The sequence below is a fragment of the Sardina pilchardus genome, chromosome 3, assembly GCF_963854185.1.
Source record: "Sardina pilchardus chromosome 3, fSarPil1.1, whole genome shotgun sequence".
In the NCBI taxonomy this organism is placed as follows: domain Eukaryota; kingdom Metazoa; phylum Chordata; class Actinopteri; order Clupeiformes; family Clupeidae; genus Sardina; species Sardina pilchardus.
Genome location: NC_084996.1, coordinates 29730208 through 29751942, shown reverse-complemented (window position 1 = coordinate 29751942; position 21735 = coordinate 29730208). Strand labels below are relative to the sequence as shown.

The 21735-nt window shown below is 46.1% G+C and overlaps 1 protein-coding gene across 3 annotated transcripts in view; it reads right to left on the bottom strand.

The window, feature by feature from the left end:
* ppp1r9ba (protein phosphatase 1, regulatory subunit 9Ba) overlaps window positions 1–16012 on the bottom strand; it is a 62369-nt gene extending 46357 nt beyond the window's left edge. For 2 of the 3 annotated variants that reach the window (XM_062532751.1, XM_062532753.1), the window contains exons 1-2: window positions 15869–16012; window positions 13045–14592 (exon numbers count right to left, since the gene is read on the bottom strand). In XM_062532751.1, coding sequence (XP_062388735.1) covers window positions 13045–14532 — 1488 coding nt within the window. In that variant the 5' untranslated portion in view covers window positions 14533–14592; window positions 15869–16012. Of the gene's footprint in view, window positions 1–13044; window positions 14593–15570; window positions 15668–15868 lie in introns of those variants that run through there. The other variant, XM_062532752.1, reaches the window with a different exon arrangement.
* Window positions 16013–21735: the final 5723 nt, after the last annotated feature.

The window sequence follows — 21735 nt, the reverse complement described above, 5'->3', positions numbered from 1 at the left end:
ACTTCCTGTTCACTGCTGCAGGCTATTTCCGGCACCTTTCGCCTCATTCTTACAGACCGACTTCTCGCTCCCCGACTAACCCCCTCCCCCTCCCCCTCCCCCTCCCTGCCTGCCTGCCGCTGAAGGTAGAACACACTGACCCACAGGCATCAACCCAAACAGCAGACTGGTACAGGTGCTGACTCTGGTACAGTGCTAATCCTGATGTAGGACCAGATTACTGCCAGAACTGGGCCTGAATCGGGCCAGATCCTTTCCGGTGTCCGACAGTGGCTCCAGACACACCACCAGCCCCGGAGACTGACCCCGGCAAGCGAGCGAGCGAGCGGTCGCCAGTGCGCCTGAGGTCACAGAGGCCGCGACCAACTGCCTGCTTCGCTGTTTGTCACACGCCGGCGGCATTAGCAGGGCTCAGTGACAGCAGACTGTTTATTCAGAGCAAGGCTTAGGGGCGCAGCCGCGCGCTCGCGGGCTTTACTCGACGCAACTCGACGAGTCTCTCCAGCCCCAGATGAACGCGCACAGACCGAATCCGGCTCTGCTATGGCGCGGATAGCGGGGTGAGGAATCTGGTGCCGATATGGCACAGACCGCGTGTGATTAATTTGGCCTCGATCTGGCAGCCATCCTAACAGCTGTGTGTTCCCTGGTCTCTCACTTAAGGTACCCGTGACAGATTTTGCCCACATAAGGAATGCAGCATTGCAAACAGCAGGCATGAAAATGCTCCGGGAAAAAATATACTGCTATTTCTTTCCATTTGACTGAGCCTTGATAAAAACAAACACAAACAACATCCAAATAGCGTAGAAAATACTCTCTGACATTTGGTCCAGAGACCCAAAATGCTCTGACTCGAAGCACGGTTTTCCTCGTCTGAGTCTCTTAACCAAATTTCCATTCATAAACTAACCTCCTTCCCCCTGATAACCCAACCACTCTAAACCCCTTCAGCCCTCCAAAGAGCTCCGAGATGGCACTACAATCAGTGTGTGGGGGGTGAGCAGTGTGTGTGTGTGTGTGTGTGCGTGTGTGTGTGTGTGTGTGTGTGAGGGGGACGTTCGAGAAGACATTGTTTAGGCTTCACAATTGAAGTCAGCCTCCAGCATGGCCTCTCACAAGCGCAGATTTGACAGTTGCCCTGATTGGATAAAGCTCTTGTGCTAATCCAATTACCACGGGTGCTCCGTGATGGCTCTGTGAGGGCTGCCGGCCTCGTCCACGCCCACAGCTCGGCTGGGACCCGCCAAGCCTTTAACAGGCTCATCAAGTGAAAGTGGGAAGACCCCCCACGGCGGGGGCCGCTGGAGAGACCTGGCCCCGAACCGGCCCCGATCTGGCCCCGACGTGGCCAGGAAAAGGGGGCAGAAGGGCAGAGAGGGGGCAGGTTGGGCCAGACAGGGCTCGGTTGGCCAGGTCACATGGCTGCACAGTCAGTCACAGTCAGTTATGGCTACATGCTGTGACAAAGGGGTGCAGGTCACCACAACTATGCAGTGAGCAGCCAAGGCAGGGCGTGGGCAATGGCAGGTGTGTGTGTCCCTCCCCTCCCCTCCTCCACGTGATCACATACCATCAAAATGAATTGAAAACTGAAAGCCCAGCACAATGTGCCTTTAATTAATGGATGAGTATAATACACTGCTGGAACATGATGTGACATATGGGGTTTGGAGCTTAATATTAGTGATTTAGTGGAGTGACTGGTGACATGTAATTATGGATAATAACTTAAGCACATCATATTATTTATTAGAGGGTTTGGACTTGAACTAATATAGCAGCATTCAAGCCTAATGATATGGTGCTTATATATCTGTGACATATTTAGAGACTTGTAGGTAGTTGTCCTTTCAGGCCCTTTCAGAGAGCCATCCTGCCCACTCCCTGGCACAAACACTCTAGTCTGTACCATTAGCCACACATCATCACCAAAGCCTCTCATCAACAGGGGAAATAGCCATTCCATTTTCTGCTCAAATGACCAACACACCATATACAGTATATATCTCAGAAAAACATGTCAACATGACAGCACATACTGTATGCGCCTTGGGCCTCCCAGTTGTTTTTAAGGGCATAGCTACTTACAGTGAGTCACAACCTCTATGTTCGCTTTTTTCAAATTAATGAAATCAACAGTTAAGAAATGGAGGATGGCACTACTAACATAGTCCTAATGTCTGCACTTTCTGACATCCTAACTGAATCAATTCACTGTGTAATTACCGAAATGTCAGGGTGTAGAAAGTGAAAAAACATCGAGTGCAAATCGATGAGGAACACTCAGCAGCAGCTAGGCGCTAAATAAGTTTAGCTGACATCCAAAACACCAAGAAGAATTTAACAACAACAACAACAACAACAACAACAACACATTACATTTATATAGCGCTTTTCACGACCCTCAAAGCGCTTCACATTGAACGGGGAGCCTCACTAACCACCACCAATGTGTAGCGCCCACCTGGGCCATGCACGGTAGCCATTATGTGCAAGAATGCTCACCACACACCAGCTTGAGGTTGAGCAAAGTGCAAAATCTGTCGTCAACAAGCAACATTCTCATGCATGACCTTCATGTGTGTAGTACATAGGAGCATTTAGCTCGCTCATCACTGTTTGCAATTGAGGTCTTGCCCATGGAGTTAAATTAGCATATTGATTTAAGCAAGATATTAAATTAGCCAAAGTTAGACATAGGAGTTTAACCTTTGCCCATCATTCAAATTCGGGCTCGTAATGTCTGTTGGAGTTCTCTGTCACAGATATGTGTGTGTGTGTGTGTGTGTGTATGTGTGTTTGTGTGTGTGTGTGTGTGTGAGAGAGAGAGGAAACAGGGAATGAGAGTGTGTGAGACAGAGAGAGAGAGTGTCTGTGAGAGAGAAAGAGAGAGAGAGAGAGGTCTGTGTTCATATTCAGGGAAGGTTCATCAATCAGCAGGACACATTACACCTTGAGGCCCTGCAGAATGTGAAGGTCTTTCCCAATACTGTAGCTTATCATTACCTGGCTGACCCTAAATGTCTCTAACACACACACACACACACACACACACACACACACACGCACAAATACACACTATCCCTTAATCTAACACACACACACACACACACACACACACACACACACACACACACACACACACACACACACACAAACACACAGACACTATCTCTCACACATAACGACACACAGCTTCTCCCTCATGGCTTCTCTATGCAGTGTGATGTGGATCTCGTCATCTATCACTGTCATGTTGCCCTGGGTTGGCCAGGAATAGCCCTAATCTCTCAGAGCAGAGCAAAGGTACTGGGTCAGATTGAGCACACCCTGACCACACTCCCCCTCAGCCCTGAGACAACACAAAACAGGGAGATAAGATGCACACATCCAAAAAAAAGGGGGAACTACGACGTTTAAAAATGAAAATGTAGTTTTAATCCCGCTGGTCGTAAACACACAGACGATTCAAATGAAGACTGTACTACACACAGAACACACCTGAGAGAAGCCTGAATCTCCTCATGATGGTGGAATTGATTTATCTTATCCAGCATGAGCAAAAAGCAGTTTGGAAAATCTCCAGTGACACACTTCGTATTAATGGAGATTGCTTCGAATGAGCTGTTTTTGCAGCATGGAAGGCTTCTTTGCCTGTAGGGCAATGGCCTTCCCCAGACTTCTATCAGACTGGAGGCAGCACAGATGTGGGTTGTGAAAGAGGAAAACTGAGCAGAAATAAAAGGAGAGAGAGAGAAAGAGAGAGAGGGTGAGAGAGAGAAAGAGAGAGAGAGGCGACTGCTCTTGCACAATCACTGAAGTCATCCAGTCCCTCTCATTTGTTCCACTGGCAAACCCTGTGCAGGGTTTCTCCGCTTTCATAAGTAGGGGTTGGATTATTACGCCAGCAGACCATCTCTCCAGCATTTTCCATCGTGAAACTCATGTTATGAGCCAATGGGTACATTCTAGGCCCCTGGTCTGAAAATCACAATATACAGATATTGTGTTGAGTTGTGTTGTGTTCTGCTGTGCTGTGCTGTGTTGCGCTGTGCTGTGCTGTGCTGTGCTGTGCTGTGCTGTGCCATACTGTTTTGTATTGTGCTGTACTGGCCTGTGCTGTGTTGTGTTGTGCTGTGTTGTACTATGCTGTGTTGCACTGTGCTGTGTTGTGCTGTGTTGTGCTGTGTTGCGCTGCGCTGTGCTGTGCTGTGCTGTGCTGTGCCATACTGTTTTGTATTGTGCTGTACTGGCCTGTGCTGTGTTGTGCTGTGCTGTGTTGTACTATGCTGTGTTGCACTGTGCTGTGTTGTGCTGTGTTGTGCTGTGCTGTGCTGTGCTGTGTCTGTTGTGTTCTGTTGTGTGTCGTGTTGTGCATGGGCATTATTGAGTTGATTAATGTCTGTGTTTAAAGGATCAGGTTGGAGAGGGATTAGGGGGGGAACACAGAGGATTGCTCTCATGGATTGATAAAGTCCATGTCTGGGCCTCTGCAAAACGCAAAACATGCCCTTGAGTTTTCCTCCCCCTGTGCTGAGCATCTACATCTACCTACATCTGGAGAAAGGGACAGATAATCGCTGACATTCTATTTCATAGGCCCATCCCATCCTGCGCTAGCTACAAAAAATGACCACCGATCTCTTTTATGGTGCTCACTTCTGGCACCAAAATATGGAGAACCAGCCACCACATGGCCGACGGCCGCAGTGACCAGAACCCCACAGATTGGTCACACTCCTGCATGTTTGGAGCCAGTCAATGGGACACAAAGTTGTTGGCACCAATATAGCCTTAGCTAACCCTTAAAGCCTGGCCCCCTAATGTCTGATTTACACCTCAAAATATATAGCGGCAAACATGCCTTGTGCAATCATTTGTCCGACCCTCTAATTAGAATACTTATTGGTGACAGTAAAATGGCTGAATATACTGTTTGCTGAATTATGTCATTCTGTGGAATGAGAGAACCGGAGATAGATAACCCGACATTCTGAGCACCCGATCTTTTCCCTCATGGCACCCAGAATGTGGGTGGAGGATGTACTATCTAGGAAAAGCGTTTGAAGCATCTGACTTACATCAATTCCCATGAAAAAGCCTCCACTTCCTCCCTCTGTGGGCTGATCTTTAAAAAGACTGGATGGTGTGAGGCAAAGCGCACTCAGTGGTCTCTCCCATTAAATCCCTCCAAGAGAAGAAGTGTGGCTCGCCACTGAGATATGGTGCAATAAGTACCACCATAAAGACAAAGGTTTGATCTACAGTAACTTGCTGCATTTCCATACATCATCATATGAACCTTTAGTGCATGGGGAGGAAGTTGAGATACTATATATATACATAATACATAATACATAGAGTACACATTACAATATATGACCAGTCCAGTTTATAACACTGATGTTATATTGTTATGGCAAGAAGCTGAGCTGCACTGAATTCAGAAGGGAATATTTGAGAGGGAATCTGTCAGCAGGTGTCACTGATTAGCTGACTGAGGTGATCAGACGGAACTCCAGGTGCTATATTGCCACAAGCTCTGTGACGTTTTGAACACTGAGCATATATTAGGCCAATAGGATCAAAGTGACATCTATGCAAATATTGGTAAACAGAGCTCCTTCCTTGAGGGTACGTTGTAAATGTCAGTTCTAAGCCTCCTGCTGACATTTGTACAATATCTTTTAGATAAAGAGAATAATCTCCATTTTGTTTTTCATGAACACTTTCCCTCCTCATTTGAGGGTCACAGAGGAGGCTCAATGGTCTAGATTTATGCTCTATTTACTAGCGCCAGTGACCATACACTGTTACCAAGACTTACAGCTGTAGTCTACTCAAGGGTGTAAGGAGCCTTAAAAGAGGCTACTGTCCCTTTAAAGCTTTCTGAGGTGAATGGAAGGAAATGCAGCTGATCTGAAGCAACAGTGGCACTGCAGAAACAAGCCATGGCTTTGGGAGAATAAGTACCCTCTTCTCCCAGAAATCTAGAATTCACACACACACACACACACACACTCGCAGACATACATGCACACATAAATCGACACTCATATGCTGACACACATGTACACATACTGTACACACAAATGTGTCCTCTAGGAGTGAGAGATTGTCCTTGCCCCTGCTGTGAAGTGTCAGACCAGGCCCTGACACTTCGCAACAAATACAGGCTAAGCATGGAGCAAAGCATCCTGGGAAAGTGAAGAGCGCCGCCATTCTATTTTTAAGCGCAGGTACGAAGCTAATCTGGTTAACTGAGACCACAAAGGAAAACAGCTGCTAAACCAAATGCGGTAGCAACACACAGCCGGCACTACATTTGGCTTTCTGACTCTGTCGAGCAACATCATTACCATGCAATTCAGAGACATTTGCCGACTGCTATCAGTCTGCAAGCCATGACCCTGACTATAAATCATATCCTTGTGTCTCCCCTAAAATTTGGGGGCAATGAATGGCGCTCAATTACAGCATCTTGAGTAATGAGCCTTTTTGTTCTCGCTGACAACTTTAATGAAAGGGGGACCCTGTGCGATATCTCTGAAATAAGCGGCACAGTTACTGACCTCAGTTACGGCTCATGCCACAACAGTTAAATCATAAGCGGGGAGCGAGCTGGCGAGCCTGTGCGCAGGGGCCGACTCAAAGGAGGCAGTGTTTTAGGCCGCCCGCTGGCCGGTGACCGCTCAAGATGCCTGAGTCACACAAATAGCTGCCCAAGTGGAGCAGATCTCGCCGCGTGCTCTCTCCCTCCCTCTGTCTCTCTCCCTCTCTCCCTCTCTCTCCCTCCCTCTGTCTCTCTCTCTCCCTCTGTCTCTCTCTCTCTCTGTTGCTCCCTCCCTCCCTCTCTGTCTCCGTCTCCTGCAGGAAGAGAGTGTTTACGATTTTAGCATGGAGACATCTGCTGCCTCAGTTTGCTGGTCATATTCTGGTCAGAATCTCTGAGTTTTATTGTTTTGTTGTTGTTTACATTCAGACAAAATGCTGTAGGAGATTTCCAGTAAATATCCTACGCTTCAGCCATACCTACTCATTTGGAGCCACAAACCATACACAAAGGCAGAAAGGCCCTCCTCATTTGTGTGCTAGCAAACAGCTAACAAACAAACATGGAGAAGGATAAATCAAACATTAAGGTGACAACTAAGGCATCAAAGGATCATTCTTCATTCACCATCTGAGGTGACTGAAGCAGGCAATCCACCAAATTAACAAGTAACAACCCCGTATATGATGACCGCCATATTCTCTGCAGTAGGCCTAAAGGCTCACAATACCACTGACGCCCTTTTAAGGGATTTTAGGGTCTAGTGAATTGATCTATGCACAGATTAAGGCTGTTTTTGCAACTCTCTGACTGCTGCGTTCCACCAGATATCAACGTGACAATGTCAATAAATGAATGTGTTACGGACACCTCTGTAAACACTAAAGGCATTTGTCGGGTCAGTGAAGATAAGTGTATAAGTACACTTTAACGAATCTGAGGGATTTGCCGTTTCCTAGCTGATGGTAACCATGACAGCTCTTCCTCTGGTCCTTGGCTGAGCACTCCAGGAGGGTAACACTGAGTCTCTCCTCCAAAAAAGTCCTGAACCAATCACACAGACGTCTTACAGCACCCTGTGGTGGACCAGATGTCTTGATATTGCCCATGCCACATGTTAGCACAAGCTGTCCCCATCTCTCTCCCAACCCCACCCCCTTTCCTCCTCCTCTCTGTCCCTCTGTCTCTCCCGCTATTCCCGTCTGACGGAGGTTGGGGAGGAGATTACCTAATCCTTACCCTGCTCACCGTCTCGAGTTCTTGCTCTTACGACATGGATAGTCCAGATTTGTTCAGAATGTTTCCTAACTACCATTTTCCACGCTAAGTTGTCCTGCTAACTATAAAGGTCTTTAAACCATGATTTAATTGATTTCTGGTTATAGTATTCAGGAGAGAAGACATTAAAAGGACACCCCATAGTCTTCATAACTCTTTCCAGTTGATTGAATACGTTCAAACCAAAATGTTTTGTGGGTTTCCATTCTTAGGTTTTCACTTCTAGTTCCTCTCCACTCCAGATTTTCCAGACTAAACCACAAACCATGCCAACACCCAGGACCCACCCTGTCCACCCTCAGCTATGACCCCCCCCCCCCCCACGCATGCCACTGTTGGAGAACTTCCTTCCTTTTTGGGGGATAAGAGGGACCGCCCAAGTCTGTCTGGGACCAGGAAGCACTTAATAACAGGGTCATGCACACACACACACACACATAGACATATACAGTACATATACAGGGACATGCATAGACATTACACAAGTACATACAGTAAAAACGGCATCATTCTCATTGGAGTACACAGAGGTTAGTTTGCATGTAACGCATAGTAAAGGCCTAACGCATGTCATAGGCATGCACACACATCCACAGACGCACTGTAGGCCCTGGAGCATTGGGTGCAGTAGGGCTCTCAGTGGCCAGAGGCAGGTTTTATCTGGGGAAGACGCTGTAATCCCCTGACTGTTTACAGATCACACATAAATCTGACCAGATCAGACAGACAAGTAGGGTGCAGGAATCTGGGACCAACTGAACGAGGAAAGGGGTAGATAAGGAGAATGAGAAGGGGTAGAGAGAGGGGTGGGGGTGGGGAGGCAGAGCAAGAGAGAGAGAGAGAGAGAGAGAGAGAGAAAGTGAGGGAGATAGGGAGAGGGGGTGAAGGAAAGAGCAAGAATGGCGAGAGGGAGGGAGAGAGAGAGAGAGTAAAGCAGATTAGATATGCTAAAGTAGGGGACTAGAGAAGAGACAGTAGGCCAGGGCATCCTGATAATGAGTGTGGAGGGCAGCTCCTCTGGCCACTGAGTGTTGGGGCTGTGTGAGCTGACCCTTCATTATTACTGCTCTCTGTGACACTATCCGCCCAGATCAAACCCTCTATGATGTCATAAAGCTTAAACACAGTGTGTCACCCCGGGCTACGTCACCATGCCAACAGTCTGAGCCAGCCACCACCCTCAACCTGGGCTGATGGTATGCGTCGCGACACAGTCTAGTGTCTAAATGGAGCTAAGTCTAGACCTAAACTCGTCTATATTCAAGAGTATTGGCGTTCAAATGCTAAGAGCTGAGGTCTGAGGGTGTGAGTTAGTCAGCCAAGGAGGTCAGCCTGAATTATCAGTTTGACTATAATGTGTACTAGAAAAGACTGACTCATCACTGCAAATGGAATCAACATTTGAAATTGCCGCATGGTAGATGGAGCATGAGCAACTTCAGTTGTATCATGCTAGCTGACTAGCCTAGGCACAGGAATGCATGCTAGGTAGGTGCCTGGCTGAAGAAACTGTGATGGATGAGTCTTCAATTTCACCTGTGTAGCCACTATCGATTTTAGAACCTATGCAAAATTCAAACAACCTACTTTCTCCCTCCACTTTAGCAGCCCTAGCAGACCAATCTCCATTGTCTGTGCAGCACATACTGTAGTTCATCTTTCCTCCAAAGCAAATGAGCACTGATAAGGCTATTGAATATATAAATCTCTTGCCATTTGGTCCTCACAAAATCCCATATTAACGGACAGTACTTTGCATATTGACAGGCCTTCTTATGTCTTGCAGTCTGTACATTAAATACATTAATATCAGTTAGACAATATTTAGAGAATATAATCATCTAAATATGTACTTTTTAACATTTTTGTGTGCATTTTGTGTAAGTGTAAGTGTGTAAGTGACTCTTTCACTAACGTCATGAGTCTATGGCCTATCCAGACATACAGTAACCTCAGATACTGGAGTGCCACAGAGGTTCTGTTGAAACACATGACAGCGAGGCCAGACGTCTGTCTCGTGTGAGAGAGAGAGAGAGAGAGAGAGAGAAAGAGAGAGAGAGAGAGAGAGAGAGAGATCAGAGCCCTAACTCCAAAGCACAGCACTGCGAGGGTTCGGAACCAGTCAGACCAGATCAGGGAATGCTGCCCACGGATGCTGACACACACGACAAGTAGGGGCACAGACCTGGGGATAGTGACGCTATTCTAATGTCACAAACTCACTGCACGCACACGCACACACGCACAGACACACCAGACACAGACACAGACACACACACACACACACACACACACACACACACACACACAGCACTGACTGGTGAGTCACAGTACACAACTGTGAGTGTGTGTTGAAAGGGCACAGAGAGACCTCTTTTTCCATTGGTTTCTAGGTCTTGTGCTTGACCGCTTTTCTCATCAGCATCGTTGTGCAACCATAGTGGTAACTAAGTGTTGAAAAGTAGCATTTTTTATAATTTAACAAACAACATGTTTGGAAATGTACCCATAGGTGTGATCCTTCTCAGCTTTGAGTATCTCAAGCACATACAGCATAGAATAGGGAGAAAATGCTTCCTCTGAATATGTTTTGGTTAAGGGTAAGAACGTTTTGTCTGTGCTTAGCGAACTGTGTTTGTGTCAAAAGCACAAGGAGAAAATAACATCCTGGTCGGCAGATGGCTGTTCGAACTGCTTACTTCCATGTGGACTGTGACAATAGCTAAAGTGGGCAGCTCATATCTCACGATGCACTGCCGAGAGCACAGGAGCTACAAAGACATCACAAGGTGAAGGTGAGTTATGGTCATCATCACCCAGCTGTGGTCCTCTCTCCACGACCTCACGAGTCTCACTGTATGAGGCTCACAGCTCAGGTCTGGCGCGGATCTGGTTTCCAGAGTCAGCTGCTGGTTTGCAACACATGATCTGCTCTCATCTTGTACTGTTCCTCTGCCTCAGATGGAAGAGCAAGGTGCTGCCTGCCACACCACTACTAAGATGACGGGTTCAATATGCCCCTACTTATATTTGTAATGTAATGGTCACTTCTAAATCAAATACAAAATGAAATTAAATGAAATACAAATCTCTGTCCTTCTATGCTCCATCCGATCACATCCATCCATGATGCCGGCTGGATGCCTGTCACCCCTTCTCACACAATGCAGCTTCTCACTGGAATGTCTTTTTTTCTCCTTCTTTTCACCATCAAAATGCATTTAAATTCATGCACATTATTTCCCCCCGATTCCTACCAACGGAACACAGCCGCCATTCATGGACCTGAAAGGGCAGAGGAACAACCAAACTAGCGGCGGCAGCGGCAGCGCTGCTGCTTAAATGCCTCAGAGAGTCCAGAGGGCCGTAGAGCAGACACCCCAGTGACTGAGACACAATGCCAGCACTTGTCTCTCTCCTGCTCCTTCCTTCATCTCTCTCTCTCTCTCTCTCTCTCGCTCTCTCTTTCTTTTTTGGAGTGGAGCGAGTGATCTGTAGGCACAGTCTCTATTGTTTATCCTGTTAGGTGGTATGGAGGGGTGCATATGGGCAACCATCATCATCACTCTGTCCCAAGGGGATAAGGTACAGTAGGACAGCAATACTATATTCAGATTGCAAGGTTATGGATAATACCATGTGATGTAGTTGAAAAAACGTTTCAGTACAACTTCAGATGTAGCAAAATTCATGAAATGGCAGCTGAGTGGGAACAGACCTGGCCGGCCCAGTCCAGTTTAGATCTAGCAAACATTTCAATTGGGACAGGGGTATCACAACATGCCTGGAAAACACATATCCCCATTTAAGGAGTATGCATAATGTGTAAAATACAGCATATTTTGCTCTAACAGCAGAACCAAACGCACTACGACAGAGGAGTGAAAATAACTCTGGGGGTCATTTTAAAATGAGACACCGAAACCCACTGACACCATCACTCTGCGAGCTGTTGAAAAACCTCTGCAGCTCTGCAAACTCTCATCGCCTACAACTATTTTAATCTCGGCCCGAATCTGCTGAAGCGAGTTGCTCACAGGTGGAGCAGCTACGATTATATAAGTAGCTAGAACTTGCAGTGGGTAGTTAAAAAACCAAAGGGCTATTTTTTCAGATGTCTTACTCAACAGCTTTTACAGTCGCCAAACTGCTGCCAACGCAGGGGCACTGAAGGGAGCTGCTTCTCGGTGACAGCGAATTCATGACGTGTCACGGCAAGTTTCACAAGCCAGTGCGTCCCCGCTGCTGCTGCCGCTGCTGCTGCAAAGCGGTCGACCAGGCAGCCTGCGGTCTTCAGAGAGAAGGACATCAGACGGCACGGCCGGAGCCATAAACTACAGGGACCGCTTAGGTCGGTCACATCACAGCGACTTGACGGACATATGAGAAGGCCCACAAGTCCTCGTTATCGACGCCATTGCCTTTTTAAAATAGACCGGATGCATTCGTCGTCAGTCAGACACTGTTCCTTTGCACGGCGACTCAAGAGGTATAGGTCAAATAGCTGACGACCTATAAGCTTATAAGGGCTACACATCACAGATATCATTCCATGGGATTTTTAGCTGCATTCTGTTTACTTAAACTACTTCAACAGAATCTTACTATAAATGTGCAAGCAGTAACACTTAAAAATATTAGTCATGCAGTGAATTGACACTTGTGATATAAGCATCACATGTTTACCACTCAGACACTGGCTAAGGGACCGAGTAACCATAGCAATGAAATAGCACTGTCTTATTTGTGAAACCTTAAATGAATATGATAATGTCAAGGTCCCATCTGAGATGGCAACCAAAGTTGGATCATAACAAACCAGGGCCAGATCTGGCCCAAATTCAGCCCAAAGTCAGCACCTGTCTTAGACCCTTGTTGTAAATGTTTCACATGCACAGGCATGTCTACCTAATTTTGGCTTCACATCAGTCTCCTCTGACCCTTCCCTGACCTCCATTTGATGCAAGCAGGACTGCTATGCGGTGCATAATCACAACTGTCAGATGCCTTTAACAGTGAGCAGTAGGCTTCTGAGACAACAGTAACCACGTCCAAGTACAACCTCGCCAGTAAGACCAGCAACATATGAAATTAAACAGCTTTAGCCAGCAAGGAGTTTCAGTCATTTTTGTGACTGTTTGAGTATTTAACAAATAGCTATGACTAATGTGGCTTTGGTTCAGTGAACACAGCTTGGTGTGGTAACTCACCTTGATTGGGTCAACGCTGAAGCGAATCTTGCGGTTAGACGGCGGTTCCTCCTCAGCAGGGAGGCCAACCATCTCAGAGCAGCTGGACTCGGGCTCGTAGGGCTCGTCGTCGTCCACCTCCTCATCCTCGTCCAGCTGGCTGCCTCCCGAGTCGTCACCGACGCCACTGTAGGCACTGATGTCCACCAGGTCGCCCTCCGAGTAATCCTCCTTCCGGGACTCCTCCTCGATCTCGTCCTCCTCGCCCATGAGTCCCATCGCCGGCCTCTCCACGCCGTCCTCCGTGACCCTCACCTGCGGGCCCCCGGGGGCCTCGCCGTTCTCCAAGGAGGCGTGGACCTCAGCCTGGACCAGTCTGCTCGCCGCCTCTGGGGTGCCCGCGTCTCCCTGCTCTCCCAGCCTTTCGAGCTGCTCCGCTCCTCGGGCGCCCGCCTCCTGCCCGGGTCGGTCCTGGCCGTCTTGGTGCGGCTCTGTCGCGGCACGGCTGTGTGCCGCCTGAGCCTTGTCTCCAAGCGGGGGACCCTGCGAGCCGGTCCTCTCTGCCGGGACTCGGGCTTTGTTTCTGGGGCTCCCCGATGCGGCTTCGTGCTCCTCGTCTGGAGCTCCCCCGTCCTCCTGCTGATGGCCGTCCTGCGGGGGCAATATCCGCACCTTCTTGGCTGTGGTTTTGGAGCTGGGAGGCGGAGGGGGCGCCGGCTTGGTCGGGATGGGGCTGACCCCTCGCGAGGACAGCGGGGAGGCGGACGAGGAGGAGGACCGGTGGACGTTGTTGCGTATCTCCGCTTTCTCGAACACGGCGCTCAGCTGGCTGACCGTCGGCGACACGGCCTCGGTCGGACCCCCGCCGGCTGCCGGTAGCGGCGGAGGCTGAGGCGGCGGCTCCAGGCTGTCCAGGGATTCGGTGCTGCCGTTGAAGCGGACCACGACGTCCAGGCGCCCGTCCTGAAAGCCAGAGGCGCGCTCTTTCTTCAGCAGGATCCGGTTGGTGGCCACCTGCTTCTCCTGCAGCTGGCGCTGCTCGAAGATCTTCTTCATCTCCTGCAGCTTGGAGTAGCCGGCGGGCGCTCCGCGGGGGATGCCCCCGTCCACCTTGGCATCCAAGCGGCTAGCCCGCTCCGAGATATTGGTGCCCGCCTTCATCGGCCCCAGGGCGCCCTGGTCCATGTTGTCAGTCAGGCTGCTGGCTCGCGGGATGGACAGGCGCACCTGGTCGCTGACTTTGGACGGGTCCTCCTCGTCGCCCGGGGAGTTCATCTGCATGAACATGTTCTTGATGCGGTGCACGTTGGCGCCATAGCGACGGCCTCGACCCATGGGCCGCGCCTTGCCGTCCTTGGCATCCTCGCCGTTGGCCGCACTGTTGAGGGTGTCCGTGGCCTGCTTGAGCGCCTGCATGCCCGCCTCGTAGGCGTTCCTGTGCGGGGAGGCACTCCGGAGAGAGGTGGGGGCGGTGGCACTAGCCGCAGAGGGGGGTTCTGTCTTCATCATGGTTGATCACGCGTTGCTGTGGCTGAACTGAAACGTCATAGCCCCCCCTTGCTTCTCCGTCTGAGCAACAGCAGTTTAGGAGAGAGAACAGACAACATAGAGATAGAACAGATAGGACAGAGCATGAGGACATGGATTTACATACACAAACATATCAAGCAACATTTCATCATTTCTCTAGTCATCGATATATTGACAGACACTTAGGTCAGTAACCATACCGGATATAAATATGAACATGTGCTCTGGTAAACAATTCCATAAAACAAGGCAGGTATGGACTTTTTCACATGTTGCATGGACTTCTATTGTATAGCAAGTGCACTGTTGCTGAAATGCACCCATAGTCTCAAGCAACCAGAAAAACACAAACCCGTTCATTTTAGCCTGTGATTCATCAAGGAGGGTAGGTTGCATTGCAGCCATTTCCTCATATTGTGTTAAATGGAATACACTGCATTTCAAGTTTATACCAATGTTATGACATATTTCCTACAGTCAGCTTGTGTACAAACGTATTTAAGACGTAGACACACCTATTTTGTTTCAATTGCTTTGTCAATACTTTTTTGTAATAAAATAACATTCACCTAAAAGGCAGAGAAGACTCTAGGCACAATTTCCTTTGCAGTTATTGTGAAACGGGTCTAAAGACCACTACATCACTTCTCTCAAAGACGTTTCACTGCTCTCGCATAGCAGAATACAAGCCTTTCTATTATGACAGACATGAGGTTTTGACCAGCATCTAATTATCCGGCGTCATTTATTTTAGAGGGCATAAAGTTGTCATACAACACCGTAAATACAAGCAGGAAGTCGCGGAAGACAAGCCATATCTGAAAAACAACATATCTAAGGGCTAATCGGAACAAAGAACACAATAAATTGGGATGCATTTGAGTCTAGCGGTTTATGCAGGAGCCCTTGAACTACCGTATGCCTTATGCAGGCTTTGTTGTGAGCGAGTCTCGTGCTAATCGCAGACTCATGATAAAAACGCGTAATAAAAAGCGGTGTTAGTAACAGTAAAAATACCTTTAGTTGGTTCGATCGAACACACATCTGAAGAAACTAGATGAATTATTTGTTTACTCCACTAACAATACAACCGTGTCAACAACCTCTTCTGAGGATGACATATCTGTAATGGCACTAGGACCCTGCAGATAAGAAGGGCCTCGCTTTTCAGCTGCCTGATGCCTAGAGTCAGCTACGTCGCTTCCTGCATCTTATGCTGTCCATATAACAGTTCCCTATTCGTGTCAAAACCAAGAAAGGACAGATAACAGTGAACAGTGAAACGTTACATTTCAACGCAGGTTGTCTGTGTTACCTTTTTTCCTGCATTCATCAAAGGCTCGTCCTGCCGCTACCTACAGTCCGTCAGTTTGGGAATCCATTGTGTCCACAACCCGTTCTCGCCCTCTCGATTCCCCCCGCGATCGCACACTGGGCTACTGACGCCTGCCCTCTCCCGTTCGCATGCGATCGCTGTCCTGCGCGCGCCTTGCCCCCTCCTCTCTCACTAGCCTACCTCCGGCATATGGCATCACAGGTCTCTTTTAACCCTTCAAGCAGTAGGCTACAAGAACTTTGTCAGTCATGACATTTATTTACATGACTGACATAAATTACAATTATATTTTAGAATTAGGCTATGGTTTTGTATTTCGCTTATTCAACCAGTTATAGCTGACTTATAGGCTATAGCATTTGCATAGATTTAAACCACATGTTCAGGAATAACGTGCGATTATTTGGTCATGTAAAGATTTGATGGCAGGTGTGCTGAGGTCCACGGCAGGACCAGTTACGAAACACAAGTGAAGAGGAGCAGCACCAAACTAAAAGTTGACGAGTTGACTTTCGGCGACCTCGTGAGGTGAAATGAGGGAAATCCTGAGAAACAGAGTCCAGCAGTATGCTAGCCTAGGCAATATTCTACGCCATCCATAAATTAAAAAAATAACAATAGGCCTACTTGCTGGATCTGACTACATTTCAACGGAAAATCATGTTTTACAGAAAAATTAAATTCTAGGCTACTGAGAAACAATAAAAGGGGTGGGGGCCTTTCTCACTTATTTCTAGTATTTTCACCCTGCAATCTTCATTATTGTTGAATGTGAGCTTAGCAGTGTGTCCCCAATGAAATTTCATTTAACTGCAGGTCTACCTCCAATCATAAAAATGGAAATGTATTAATTGATATTGAATTTCCAGAAGCTATAAAAGGAGGTTGTCAGTCTTCATAAAATGGTAAAAACTTAATTTTGATATTAAGTAGGCCTACCAAAGAAACTATAAGCAGGCAAGTCTGTAGCCTGACAGGCCATTTGTGCCAAGTTTAGCCTACAACACTTGCTCTCTATTTCTGGAAGACTTGCCTGTGTGCAAACCAGTAGAGGGCGACAGAACTCATACCAAACTCTAGGGGCCCCGACTGGTGGTGTTAGACACCATGCTAAAGTTCACAAAAAAGTGGAATGAAAAATCATCTGTTGGAACTGTTTTGATTCGTATTGAGATAGTTGACTAACTAGAATAAAACCATGATATCTCTAGGTATGGTGAAGGGTAGCCTGTGTGATGATGTGGGTACGAAGGCCAAGGAAACTTTATCAGGATGTATATCCTGAAATAACTGGCCTATGGGAATTTAACATAGGGGGGTCCTTCCTTACTGTAGCCTACAGTATGCCCCCTGTATTCTAAGGAATAACATCTATATATTTACGATACAAGATTCATTCACAAAGAAAATTGGTGCCAATGGTTGAATTTTTCCTCATCCTTTTAATTATGGCAGTTTCAAGAAGATGTTTTTTTTTTTTAATTCCTCTTTTTAGTCAACTTTAGCATGCGTGCCTAAACTTATGCACACCACTGTAGGTAACGGGTAACCACGTCAAGGTGGGGACTCTGAAATGGGTGAGACATCTCTGGTGAAACAAAATTGAATAAACCAGTCACATGCAACCAGATTGATCTATCTATCTTTTATTAATTAACTTCAGTCTGACTTAACCCACTTTTGAGACTGACTTCGCTCTGGGCACATGTGCGAATGCACTGTCGGTAAAATAGGCTGTCAAACTCACCCCAAAAGTGTCAGCATCAATAACACAACCTTTCTCATATATTTCTACAGTAATTATGCAAATTGTACGAAATAGAGCTTCACCGATTAGCATTAAGCTTTGTATCTTTAGAAAAACAGTCATGCATCATTCCCTCAGTTTGCCTTGAGATGGGAGAAATACGGATTTCAATGTAGGACTTCCTGCTTTCAATGATGTAAAAATCATTGAAAGCAGGAAGTCCTATTCATTGGTTTCATTGACATCCTAGTAAGAGCTGAACTGTTGCTTCATTTATCCATTCAACTTTATTGTCATTGTGCAAAGTGCAAAGGCAACAAAATGCAGTTTTCGTCTAAACAGTAGTGCAATAAAGCAGAAAAGTGCAAAGTGATATAAAGTAGACAGGTGGTGCATGGACACAATTTCCACCACCATGGAAAAAATTAAGTGAAAAGTGGTTCCACTCTGAACCTGCTTATTCCCACATCCCACATGGTACAACACACACACACACACACACACACACACACACACACACACACACACACACACACACACACACACACACACACACACACACTATGCTTATACCCACATGGTACAACACAAACACACACATACACACCACAAACATGTGCAAACACATTGCACAGCTGCGTGGTATCCATAGCAACAGCTCCCCTGAAGTCACGTGACTCCTCAGCATCACCGTGACCCAGATTTGGCATGTCTGTTGTTCCCTGCAGGGCCAATCCCATCACTCAGCACACATCCCACACACCTCAAACAATCAATAGATCAAGGCATGAGTGGCCAACCTCTCACTTCACTCTAGGAAAGTCAGATGGAGACAAAATAAAACTGCCTTTTTACTCAGAAGGATATATAGGACACAGTTTTGTTGAGGACATTAGGTCATAGATCTTAGAAGGTGTCCTGCAGCTGACTACTACCACAGCAATCCTTTTAATGTGCGTGGTTGAAATGGTTTATCATCTGCCGAATCTAGACAATGGCTCTATTTTTAGCTGTACTTTGCAAAAGGCATTAGAACAACCCAATTGTCTCTAACTGAAGAATACAGGGCATGTAGAATGCCATCTTGCATTCCTGATGTTGGTCTTCCATGCTGTATTCTATGGATTAAGGCATACACAACATTTGGCTTGGTAACACTTTTGCCAAGCATGCCATGGGATTCTCCAAACATCAAATACCATCACACAGGTGGCTTCTGCAAAATACGGGCTCCTCCCCCTTTAGATATGTCCAAAGCTACTGTACTCCAAAGCAACCTTGTCACTCCTTTCCTTTAGTACTAAAAAAAACCCCATCATCTGATATTCTTTCACAAAGATAAAACTATATTGATATATTTTTAAGAATGAAAGAAATCATTGGACTAAATGGTGGCTAAATGATGGCAGCTCGTCCTAGCGAGTGGTTTTCTTTACAAAAGTGGCGTTAAAGGTGCTTTAAGCAATGTCACACATTTTTTAGGCTAAAACATTTTTAGTCCCATACAGCAAACATCTACTCATTATCCGCTCCCTGTTCCCTGAACACGCGGTCTTTCTGGACAGCCCAGGCTCCGCACGGCAACAAAAACAAACTCATGCAACCCACCACAAAACTTAACAAACAGTATTCCAGCCAATAAACGACGAGATGTGCTAAATGCAGAGTTTCAATTGCATGGGAGGAAGGCGGAGGGAGTGGCAAGCTACAGCTCTCTGTTTTGCCTCCCAACATCGCTTATTAGCACCTTTAATGTAAATTTCCTTCAAGGGATTAAACTGATATGACAACCTACAATAGCTTATGAAATTACCTAATTAGCTAACTTCTTCATGTCTTCTTAATGGGTGTTTGATGATTGCTAATGGTTCATGGTGGGGGCGTGCCTCCCAAAGTCCTATATTCCCACAACCCTTTGTTCCCACATATGTTCCCACAGCCTTACAGTATGTTCCCACAGCCCTATGTTCCATCATTTCCAAGGGCCTTATCATCAATTTGCCTCAGATTTTATTGGGTTTATCCCCAAGTGGTAGTCACTTACATCTCTAACCCTAACCCAAAACCTAACCCTATAACCCTATCTTTAAAATTAGAAACATAGGGCTGACCGCCATGTGGGGTATAAACACCACAAGGCTCCACAAGGCCTGAAAATCACACCTTCTTGAAATGCCATTATTTATAAGGCTTATATTTTTCGTGTTTGTTTAATGTACAGCAGTTGAAGGATAAGGATGTGTTGGAGTTGACATCGAAAATACAGCATGTGTATCATTTTTCAGCATCAGTCTAAGGTTGGATTTTTGCATGTAATATTTCTAGTGTTTACTCTTCTATTTTGGGTTAACATAATTTACTGTAGACTGATTAAGTAAGTTGCATCATCATACATAATGTTCTTTTTAATAGCATATTTTGGAAAATATGTTGGAGTGGACAAAAACTGTTTCAGAAAACTTTAGTGGTTAAATTGATAAAACTATATCAGTTATCTAATTGTACTGTATGTGGAGATGTTGGTAGGCTGTTGGCTTGATGCATGTGTGAAGTATTTCCTCTGACAAATAAGTTCAAACAGCTCAGCTATTTTTCTTAACTTAAGTTTGCAGAAAATTTGTAAATATTTCAAATACACACCATTTCCATTTCAGTTACAATAATTTGTGATACAGCATAGAATGCATAGAAGTGTGGTTCAGTGTTCTGCCCACAAATTATTTTATGTAATAGGCCTATGTATTTTGGAGTCTTCTGTGTATATTTGAAATGGTTGAAGTGGGGTTGTTTTAAAAAATAAAATGTAAATTTGAGGATGAAAATGACTGTTTTTTTGCCAACATATACAGTGGGGAGCACATGTATTTGATACCATGCTAAAGTCGCCTAAAAACAGGAATATAAAATCATCATTTGACAATCGATCTTAATGCCTTAATTAAAAAAAAAAAGAGTAAAAATCAAACCGCTGAGGACACCAATTTTCTTTGTGATTGAAGAATGTATCGTAAATAAATAAATGTTCTTCCGCAAATAGTAGGGGGCATAAGTATTTGACCCGTATGTTAAATTCGCATAGGAGCAGGAGGATTTATGTTTCTATTTTTAAGCTATTTCATAGATCCAGGATATTACTGTATGCATCCTGATAAAGTTCCCTTGGCCTTTGGAATTAAAATAGCCCTGCATCATCACATACCCTTCACCATAGAGATTGGCATGGTGCTTTTTTCCAGTTGGCCTATTAGCCTGTTTGATGTTCATTGAGCTCAATGCAAGTCAATGCAAAAACAAACATAGGCCTACAGTTATCCAAGGCAGTCACATGTTTTGTCAGACATTTTATGTGGAAAATGTCAAGCACTTACACTGATTGTAACACTACCCATCAGGGCTCAACATTAAATTCAACGTTAAAAGTGGTTAAAAGTGGTTGGCAAGCTTGGCAACAAGGCATAAGATTTTGGTTGCCATTTGTAACAATTTGGTAGCCGAGGGCAGCCAGGCATCCATTGATGTGGAGCCCTGCTACCAAAGATCCTTTATTACTCCGCTTTAACCCTCTCTGCTGCTACCCATGTATTATTGTATGACATCCTGAATTGCTTGAAACATTTCAAGTACTCCTACAGCCCTGCTTTGTCATCAGAGGTCATGCATTTACCAGCAGGACAAAGACACAAAACATACCTCAAATAGCACCCAGATAAAGGTTAAGATGATGCACTGAGGAGTTCTGACATGGCCTAGCCTGGGGATAAGATGAATCTGGGGGGTGGGTGTAAGAGGCTGCATAGTAGCCTAACCTCCACGAGATGGCGCCATCTGCCATTCAAATAAATCTGACAAAAATGTACAGGTACAATCAGTAGCCATTATGCCAGCTGCAATCACCTGTAATGAGATATATCATTTGATTTGGTGGCCTTTCAATTATATTTTAAGACCAGAGCTTTATCTTTATCCTCCCTCGCTCGCTCTCTCTCTCTCTCTCTCTCTCTCTCTCTCTCACACACGCACACACGCGTGTGCGCACACACACACACACACACACACACACACACACACACACACACACACACACACACACACACACACA